This window comes from Pterocles gutturalis, unplaced genomic scaffold (assembly GCF_000699245.1).
Source record: "Pterocles gutturalis isolate BGI_N339 unplaced genomic scaffold, ASM69924v1 scaffold11631, whole genome shotgun sequence".
Lineage (NCBI taxonomy): Eukaryota > Metazoa > Chordata > Aves > Pterocliformes > Pteroclidae > Pterocles > Pterocles gutturalis.
The window spans coordinates 27,703-38,092 of NW_010103106.1; the positions used below are offsets into that span (position 1 = coordinate 27,703).

The window sequence follows — 10,390 nt, forward strand, 5'->3', positions numbered from 1 at the left end:
GGGGCAGATCCTGGGGAGGGGGACAGAAGCCTGAGCCTCCCTCCAGCTGCAGGGCTCCCCGTCCTTCTCGCTGTCTCTCCTGGCTGCTCCGTTCCCCTCCTGGGCAGGAATGGTCCCAGCTGCCAAAAAATACCTTGATGTTGTTCTGGGCACGCTCACCGGACCATCCCGAAACTTGGCAATTTGGTGCCCTCAGAGGGCTGTGGCGTAGAAAAAAAGGGAGGCAAGGAAGTTTTTTGGCTGCTAGCTAGAAAGGCTATGGGAAGGATGCTCCTGTGGAGCAGGGAGCTGTGCCTTCAGCGGTTGATCCAAGCCCCAGTAGCTGCAACTGGGTCGCAAATGGTCTCCACTGGTCTAATGGCGCCCCAGTAGCTGCAACTGGCTCGCAAATGGTCTCCACTGGTCTAATGGCTGGTCCTGAGTAGCACAGGCACAATCTGTGGTGTTCCTGAACCTAGCTCATCCCAGGGACCGAGCAGGACATGAAGTGACCTGTTTGCAGCTGGTGGCAATGCCTGTCTGCAGGCACGGGAGTGGACCTGGGGGCCTGGGCCTGCCCCAGTGGCGGTCCCAGCCCTGCTTTTCCTCAGGGGACGGCGGTCCCTCAGGGGACCCGCTGCGCGAGCTCGTCTGTGGCTGTCCGCACGCAGGGCTAGTGTCTGCCCAGCCGCGGCTCTCCTTGGCATCTAAACCGAGGTGGCCTTCTTGCATCCGTTCAGCTGGAGTGTTTGGCATCAGGAGGGTTGCTGGCCGCTTTCCAGCCTTTGCAGGAAGGTTTGCTCAGGATGTGAGCGCTTGGGCTTCGGGGAGAGATGTCGAGAGATGTCAGTGAAGGCAGACGGGTGCTGCCTCTCCTCAGCAGGCAGTTTGTGCCTCGCCGAGCATGAAACGGCTTCCTCCGTCCTCAGGAAAGCACCTGCCTCTAACCCGTGAGCACGCGGTGTCTTAGACCAACAGGTGGAATTTGGGTTTTATGCAATCCTTCGTAGCCCATGCCGCTTGTGCCCCTGCGGTCACTGGAGCTGGGGCTGGGCAGCACTGGTTCCAAAGCGGTTCCTTTGCGTGGATGATCTCATCCCCGTTTATGTTACCTCAGGGAGGTATCACAGATGTAAAGCTTCCTCTCTAGAAGCCTAAACCAGTTACTATCTGCCAGCAGCTGTGAAGAAACATGTTTATGACTTGATTATTCCACAACTCTCTGCTAAAGGCTTTCTTCATACCTCCCAGTGCAATCGGCAGCGCCGGTGGCTGCAGGATGCTGCGTGGGAGCGAGCGGCCGGCTGGCACACTGCAGGGCTGCAGCACAACTGCAGCTCCCACCCTCCAGCCTGCGCTCTCCTCCCAGCTCCCTGCCACGCCGGGAGCCGCTGGAGCTGCAGGACGTGGCTGAAGGACACTCTCAGGCAGGAACTTTCGGGGGCTTTAGAGACGGGAGGAGAGCAGTGAACAGGAAAAGCATGCTTGTGCTTAATAAAATACTTAATAATAAAAGTGAGCCCTGGTGGGAACAGTTAACCAGGCTCTTCCCTTTCCAAGCAAAGTTGTGTTTTAGAGAATTTTCTAAATTTCACTGTCAAATACAGTTTGCTGGGAATGTACCGGACCATCCTGCCACTGCCCCATGAATTCCTTGGTGCCACTGACTGCAGGGATGAGGGTCCTGTATGTTGTATTAAGGAGCTGTGAGCAACTTCAGGGTGATGAATCTTGGCAGGTAACCAGGCTCCTTTGCAGGGGCAGCCTGATCTTGTCATTGCTGCGGCTGGTGTTTGGGCAGCGGGATGCAGAGCAGGCACAGGGGCTCTCCTTAGCTGGTGCTAGGAAGTGTCCTGGCATTTTGTGTTAGACTGGAGAGAGCATCTTCTGGCATTCCTTTGTTTTGTGATCAAAAGTAAAATAAGGGTTAACAAAAGCCAATGTTTGGCTAATTTTGGCAGCGCCAGAGCCTGCTGTTTAAATCATTACTGAAGATTGCAGGGCATCCTGGGTAGCGCACATTAGGAAAAATACAGCTGATTGCAGGCACGTGTGCAGTTGCTTAACGTTAAAACCAGAATTGCTGGAGGCCTTGTTTCCTGTGGTTTCTCGGAGGTTTCACCAAGTTTGTGACCTTATGGGTGTGGGTTGGTGTGATCACATACAGGGGGGCTTGTGTCTTTAGCTGTGCGTGCACATGGCCGGAGAAGGGGAGAGCGTTCCGGGAAAAATTGATGGATTTCTTAAGCTGAAGAAATACCTGAAGAGCTCTAGAGGAACATTTGGGCAAGGACTGGTAACAGCGGATGTCAGAGGAACCGTATGCCTCTCGCCTTTGTTATGTTACTTTGGCAGGCAAATGGCATAAGAGAAGAAAAAGCTTTTAGCTGTGGGCCATTCAGATCTGCTCCCGGGTCTGTACATGCTGTGGCAGGGCCTCCTCCTGCTCCTGGGTAGGTGCTACGAGCTCATGTTGGTGGCTGCTGGAGCTGGTACTACCAAGCCTTTTCCACATCCTCTAGCAAGAACACGGGGAGTGTGAGAGCAAATAAAATGAGCCTAGCCATAGATCTCTGTCTTACCAAGTTGCACAGAGGGCCATTTGTCAGGAGTGTGAATTAACACATTTCTGTTGAGCTGAAATTTAGCCGTTTTAAGTCAGGAAAACAAACACCATGCTCAGAAAGTGATCTGTCAGCACTGCCAGGAGATCCCCGCAGCATAATGCTGGGCTTTCCTGGGACTTGAAGGGCTGTCACACCCCTCTGAACACCCAAGTGCAAAACATTCCAGTACTGGCGTGTCCTTGGTTTCCTTTTAGACAACCAGCAAATACCCGCGTGCACATCAGGTGTCCCTGTTTGTGCCCTGAGTATCTCCATTCTGCTTGTCTGAGAGGAGAGATGGAAGGAAATCTGGTTTCTGCTAGGAAGGAAATCTGGTTTCTGCTAAAAAGGAAGATGGCGGTTTTGGGAAAGAGACAGGCACAGGGACCCTCCCGTATTCTGGATGCTCCTGAGAGGAAAGGAGGAGACCTTGGGATGGGGAGTGATGGTGGGGAATCCAGAAGTCCTTGTTTCCATCACTAGGCAAAGAAACTTCTGCCCATGAGAGTCTCCTGTCACCATCGCTGGCAGAGATCCTCCTTCAGGTTGGATGTACATTGCTGTCATCCCTTCCACAGCAGAATTGGACCCATTAGTGTTCCCTGAGTGTCCGTGCTTGTTGTCCCGTATCGCTGGCGCTTTGCACACCGTTACTCATCGCTCCATGCTTTCCAGTCTGGCTGTGTTGATGGCTCTCTCCGAAGGTCATTCTGGCTTCATTGTGGTTGTCATTCTGGTGTAAGGGGTGGCCCAGGAGAAACGTTTGTACTTCACACCTGCCTTGTCACCTCGCCCTCAGGTATGTGATCATCTCCCGGGAGGAGAGGGAGCAGAACCTGATGGCCTTCCAGCACAGCGAGAAGATTTACTTCCGTGCCTGCCGTGACATCCACCCTGGGGAGAAGCTGCGGGTCTGGTACAGTGAGGATTACATGAAGCGGTTGCACAGTATGTCCCAGGAGACCATCAACAGAAATCTCACAAGCGGTGAGTCCTCTCCCTTCCCACCCTTTTCCCCGATCCCCTTGGGCTGCCACACGCGTTGGACTGAGAGCAGCGGGTGAAGCAGGCGATGCACAGGCTGAGCAAGGAGAGCTGCATTTCTCACCTCTGGGTGAGAGCTCTGCGTGCCATGGATGGATGGGTGGACAGGAAGAATAACAGAACCACTGTCATGGAGATCATGAAAGATTTGTGCTGTGTCGTGTTGTGTCGTGTCATGTGTGTGCTGCAGGGGCCTGATTCAAAGCCCAGGGATCATAGAGCTCCTCTGGCACAAGACTTTCTGGCCTGAAGATTGCCAAGCTGGTGGTCCCACAAACAGGCATTAGGTTTTTCTTCGAATATGCTGCTTTCCCTGGCTCCTGTGAGCAGCCTGTTTGAGGGAGCGCTGGCTGGTTTTGTGTGCACAATGAAAGAGAGATTTCCTTGGTGTGTTTGCATGTCCATTTTCTGTGCTTAATTTATCTCCTCTTTCTTCAGAGAGATAATTTGGGATCAGCGCGACATCAGCTAGAGACTCCTTAGTGTCACAACCTTAGAGTGCATGTACAACGTACAGGAGGCTTTGTACTTGTCAGACTGATTCTTCCCTGGATAAAAATTGTTATCTTATCTTAAGAGTAGCCATGCTGGAACAAACCCAGCGGTCCTTTAGGTCAGTGTAATGTCAGGAATACAGGAGGCTTTAGAGGAAGGCAAAAATTCTTAATGCATCTATTCATCTGTACAATGCTGAGAAGTTAATTAAGAGCATTTCTTTCCAGGCCTAGCCACAGAATGGCAGGGCCTCAGAGGGGCAGCCACACTAAAAACAACTTTCTAATTAAGATTCCCATGTATATTCCTATACAGCTGCTGTTGCTGCCTTGACTTGGTAAAAGGTGTCTCCTCTTTAATCATGGGGTGGACAAGATGTCCTGAAAAAGCTGGTTATCCTCCATCACCATGGAGTTGTTGTGCACTTGCAGTGTTATGTCTTGATGGTTGTACTCGGGCGATTCCCACTTCAGAATTAACGTTGGTGTGAATGTGCTTTTTTATGTTAATAAACATCACTGAGTGGCTAGGTACAGGCTGCAGCGATTTAGCTGCATCCCATGCACGCCTCAGGTGTCCAGATGGCTTAGTGCTTTCTGAAAAAAGTCAAGAGAAAGACTGTGCCCTTGGGGCAGCTGCTCTGGAGGGGCACCGAGGCTACGGACTATTGCCCTGCCTTACATACAGGAAGATGTGACTGAAGAGTCATGGTTTGTGTGAGCCGAAGTGGTAACTCACAGCCTGCTCTGTGCTACAAGCGTGGTGAAGATCTGCCTCTGGGCTCCTGAGGACCCGCCATAGCCTACCACTCACTCAGGTAGAAACCCACGTGGCTGCAGAGACCATCCTAGAAACTCCCTGACATCTCAGTGAGCTCATCCGGTGGCAAGCTGGGCTCAGCCCACGTTCGCAAAAGGAGCGCAGAGACGTTGTTAAAACGGAGCATCCCTTGGGCTGTTGTTAGACTTGCAAGACATCACAGCCTCAACTGGGAGGGCACTGGGAGGTGGTCAGGGAGCAGCTCCAAAATCTGTTGAGACACTTTCTATTTAAAAGGTTTGAAATCCCCTGCAAGTGAGCCTGCCAAGTGAAGTGGCGCTCTGTTAACGCACAGAAAAATAACATGGTTCCCAGGTTTTGTTTCTGCCGGCAGTTTCTGACCTGCCTCATCAATGAGGTTGGGACTAATAATATGAGGGGTCGTCTAGTGATTTCTAGCTTTTCCGTAGGGCCGAACCACTTAGTTGGCTGCAGGAAAAAAATCACCGAAACAGGAGAAGAATCCATTCTCTAAATCTCTGCCTCTGCCAGTAGTTTTTATTGTCTATAGCAGGGTAAATGCTAAGACAGAGACTCAAAGCTTTGCCCGTAGAAATTCTTGTCAATGTGTTGAAAATGAGATCTATTCTTGCGGATTCACTCAACAAGTGGCCGGGTTTGGCAGCCAGCATCAAAACTCAGTGCAGAATCCCTGCCATTTGGGGCAGCCCTTTTTACAGTGCCTTACTCTAACTGTTTTGAGTCTTGCATCTTTTCTGCATTCTTAGCATTGCTCTCCTTAGAGAGGGAATGGTAGCTTTTGCTCCGTAACTCTTATGAAAGCATGAATACACTTTAAGTGCAAACAAAACCAAAAATCAGCATAAAGCAGCGTCTTGTTTGGGAAGCCATCAATGCTTGAAGTTATTTACAAGATAGAAGAATGATGGAAATTGAGACAAACCTATCATCTTTTGAATTTCCAGGTAAGGAAATATGGCTATTCCCTTTATTTTAAGCAATTAATGATTTGTATGAGGTTGCTTTGATTATTGTTTGATTTGTTTTTTTTTTTTTTTTAAATCACTGTATGGCCACACTCTTAGACTCCACCAGGACAAGCTAGATGTCCCATCCTTGGAGGGCATTCACCCGTTGTAGCTCAGTTGACTGCCTTGGGATTTAAGAGTGCAAGTTATTTTTACTTGGAGCAGCCTCCAAAATGAATGAGAGTAAAGGGGCTTGCAAACTTTGTGCCGTGTTGCACACAGATGCTGGGGTTGTCATGAAACGTTCCAAATCTGTCGCTACACTGCTGTACACTTCGATACCTTTTACCAAGTCAAAATAGGCACAGGTCTTCCAGCCAGCCAAAATGGCACTTGGGCTCTGGGCATTAGGTTCCACTGCGATAAATCATTCACCTCGTAGTACTCTTCCAGCACAGGTTGGTTATACCTTTAGGTTAAACAAGCTGCCTGTAGTTTCTCTTCTCTTTAAAGTGTGTGGGTCCTACTCCGCTGTGGCTACCCAGGACTGTCTCTGTTTTTGCAGACGTGCCCATTTAGCAGGGCTCCTCCTTTCGTGAGCTCGGTTTCCACTGAGTTGTGTCAGTTCCCTGGTTTGTAACGCAACATGCAGACCTGCAGGGATTGGGATTCAGCCTGCCTTTTTTTTTGTTCTTTTTTCGTTTTGAGTTTTAGATTGAGGGATGGTGCTTGGTTCCTGGTGATAATCCTCACCCCTCGTTTTCCCTTCCAGGAGACAAAAAGTATCAGAGGGAAAAGTCAGAAAAGAATGTGGAAAGTCAGGAGGATGCGAGGGTGGCGTTCCAGCTCGCCACCCTAAAGCAAGGGAAAAGCCCATACAAGCGCAGCTGTGACGAGGGGGAATCCCACCCCCAAACAAAGAAAAAAAAGATTGACCTCATCTTCAAAGACGTCCTGGAGGCTTCCTTGGAGTCTGCCAAATTTGAAGAGAACCAGTTAGCAACGAGTACGCCACTTTCCATCAGAAAAGCATCGAAATACCAGGCTGAAGACATCTTTGAGAGGTGTGGCAGTGCCATGCAGCACGGCTCCCTGAACCTCACTGGAAATCAGAGTGAGGAGGAATGGAAGGTCCCCCATGGTTCCTCTTTCAGCCCAGCCAAAGAGGTGGGCATCCTTGACGACGAGGAAGAAGAACCCCTGTCACTCAAAGCAGACAGCCCCACCGAGCTGTCACTGGCCTCTGCACAAGGCAACTCCCACGACATCCCCACCACCTCGTTCTGCCCCAACTGCATCCGGCTGAAGAAGAAGATCCGGGAGCTGCAGGCAGAGTTAGACATGCTGAGATCTGGGAAGCTACCTGAGCCGCCCGTGCTACCGTCCCAGGTACCCGAGCTCCAAGAGTTCTCGGACCCCACAGGTAAGCCTTGCCGAGTAACAGCGTTCTCCAAACCCTGCCTAAGGAGAGTAGTGAGATGCCTGTGTGCTGTGTACCCATCTAAAGTGTTTTGTTCTGAGTATTCAGGTGAACACGTGGTTCCACGGAAGGTTCATTGTCAGGTTTTGTGACCGGGTGGGCCAAGAGCTGACACAAGCGGTGGGCACAGTGGAAAACACTGTCTGGGAAAGACTCTGTATGACATCTCGCTCTATTTGTTGCCATTGTAATCAATAATGCACTGCCAATAAAAAAGACATTCCATTGCAGACAGTTTGTTTGCTGTATTTTTGATGCATTCTCTTTCAGCAGAAGCCCCTCTGCAGTGCCTCACATGCTGCCGAGAAAGTCTGAATGACTCCGTGGTAACACTGAAATGTGCGCTCTTTGTGTATGAAATTATGTCCTGCTGTGTCCCTTGTTGGAAAGCCCTCTCTGTTTCTTCCACTGCCTTAACACGACTATGTGTCCCTTTTTTGAAGATACATTTCATTTCCTCCAGGAGCGTGCTGTCGAGCAGGCAGGACCCTTCACCAAAGGGAATGCTAGGGTCACACCATGTATTGTGCAAGTGTCCAGGATGTAGTGTCCTTTCTTGCTGTCCGTTGTGGCATGTTGGAGACAAAGTTCATATGCAGAAATACTGATTTATTTTCCCTTCTAAGTCATGATTCAAATTCTACCCGTAGTGCACTGTGGGCAGGAGAGGGCAGGTTGTGGCCAGCTCGTTAGGCAGTGCTCTACTGTCACTGGTAGGATGCTTCTCTAGTTCAGCAGCTTTGTAAATACCATACTTTTTTCCTTTTTTTTTCTCTTTTCTTACAGCTTCAGAAAGCATCATCTCTGTTCCCACCATTATGGAGGACGATGACCAAGAGGTGGATTCTGCTGATGAATCAGTTTCCAATGACATGATTGCTGCTACAGATGAGCCTTCCAAGATGTCTTCTGCGACAGGCCGGAGGATACGGCGGTTCAAGCAAGAGTGGCTTAAAAAGTTTTGGTTTCTGCGGTACTCCCCGACATTGAATGAAATGTGGTGCCACGTCTGTAGGCAGTATACAGTGCAATCCTCTCGGACTTCAGCCTTCATCATTGGCTCAAAGCAGTTCAAGATACACACGATAAAGCTTCACAGCCAGAGCAACCTCCACAAGAAGTGCCTGCAGCTTTACAAGCTCAGGATGCACCCAGAGAAGACGGAAGAGATGTGCCGAAATATGACCCTGCTCTTCAACACAGCCTACCACTTGGCCCTGGAGGGCAGGCCCTACTATGACTTTCGGCCTCTGGCAGAACTACTGAGAAAGTGTGAACTCAAGGTGGTGGATCAATACATGAATGAGGGAGACTGCCAAATCTTAATCCACCATATCGCCCGGGCTCTTCGAGAGGACCTGGTCGAACGCATCCGACAGTCTCCCTTCCTCAGCATCATTCTGGACGGGCAGAGCGATGACTTGCTTGCAGACACAGTTGCAGTGTATGTGCAGTACACAAGCAGTGATGGGCCTCCGGCAACTGAATTCCTGTCTCTTCAGGAACTGGGGTTTTCTACAACAGACAGTTACCTCCAGGCATTAGACAGGGCTTTTTCCAGCCTAGGAATACGATTGCAGGATGAGAAGCCAACTATCGGCTTGGGAGTCGATGGTGCTAACATTACTGCCAGCCTGAGAGCCAACTTATTCATGACAATCAGAAAGACCTTGCCCTGGCTCCTCTGCCTGCCGTTTATGGTGCACAGGCCACACTTGGAAATTTTGGATGCAATCAGTGGAAAGGAACTGCCGTGCCTGGAGGAGCTAGAAAACAATCTGAAGCAACTGCTCAGTTTCTATCGTTACTCTCCCCGACTCATGTGTGAGTTGAGGGTCACTGCTGCCACTCTGTGCGAGGAGACCGAGTTCTTGGGGGACATTCGAGCAGTGAAGTGGATCATTGGGGAGCAGAATGTGCTCAACGCTCTAATCAAGGACTACCTTGAGGTTGTGGCCCATCTCAAAGACGTCAGCGGCCAGACCCAAAGGGCGGACGCTTCCGCCATTGCCTTGGCTCTCCTGCAGTTCCTGATGGACTACCAGTCCATTAAACTCATCTACTTCCTGTTGGATGTGATTGCTGTGCTTTCACGCCTCGCCTATGTCTTCCAAGGGGAGTACCTTCTTGTGTCGCAGGTGGATGATAAAATAGAGGAGGCCATCCAGGAGATCAGCCGGCTGGCAGACTCTCCCGGGGAGTACTTGCAGGAATTTGAGGAAAACTTCCGTGAAAGCTTTAATGGAATTGCTGTGAAAAACCTGCGGGTGGCTGAAGCCAAATTCCAGTCAATCAGAGAAAAGATCTGCCAGAAGACCCAGGTGATCCTAGCCCAAAGGTTTGATTCCCGTAGCCGGACATTTGTGAAGGCCTGTCAAGTATTTGACCTTGCAGCTTGGCCCAGAAGCACTGATGAGCTCATGAGCTATGGGAAGGAGGATATGGTACAAATATTTGAACACCTGGAGACGGTCCCGTCATTTTCCAGAGAGGTTTGCAGAGAGGGGATGGACACCCGAGGGAGTCTGCTGATGGAGTGGCGAGAACTCAAGGTGGATTATTATACCAAAAATGGTTTTAAAGACTTGCTCAGTCACATTTGTAAATACAAACAGAGATTCCCCCTCCTCAATAAAATAGTTCAGATCCTCAAAGTCCTTCCGACCTCATCGGCCTGCTGTGAGAAGGGGCGCAGCGCCCTGCAGAGAGTGCGCAAAAACAACCGCTCCCGGCTCACGCTGGAGCAGCTCAGTGATCTTTTGACGATTGCTGTTAATGGGCCGCCCATCGCCAACTTCGATTGCAAAAGGGCGCTAGATAGTTGGTTCGAGGAGAAGTCGGGCAATAGTTACGCGCTGTCAGCCGAAATGCTGAGCAGGATGTCATCTCTTGATCAGAAGCCGATGTTGCAGAGCATGGACCATGGCTCTGAGTTTTACCCTGATATTTAGGAAGGAATGCCTCAGATCAGAAAGCTGTTGAATAATTTTTTTTAATCTATACTCTAAACTTTGATATATTATATAAAGTATATATAT

The 10,390-nt window shown here is 50.0% G+C and overlaps 1 protein-coding gene across 1 annotated transcript in view; it reads left to right on the forward strand.

Moving 5' to 3' along the window:
• Positions 1 to 10,303, forward strand: part of PRDM11 (PR domain containing 11) — a 25,085-nt gene extending 14,782 nt beyond the window's left edge. Inside the window, exons 5-7 of the mRNA XM_010086567.1 lie at positions 3,385 to 3,572; positions 6,645 to 7,295; positions 8,139 to 10,303. Of these exons, the coding sequence (XP_010084869.1) occupies positions 3,385 to 3,572; positions 6,645 to 7,295; positions 8,139 to 10,303 (3,004 nt within the window). The remainder of the gene's footprint in view (positions 1 to 3,384; positions 3,573 to 6,644; positions 7,296 to 8,138) is intronic.
• Positions 10,304 to 10,390: the final 87 nt, after the last annotated feature.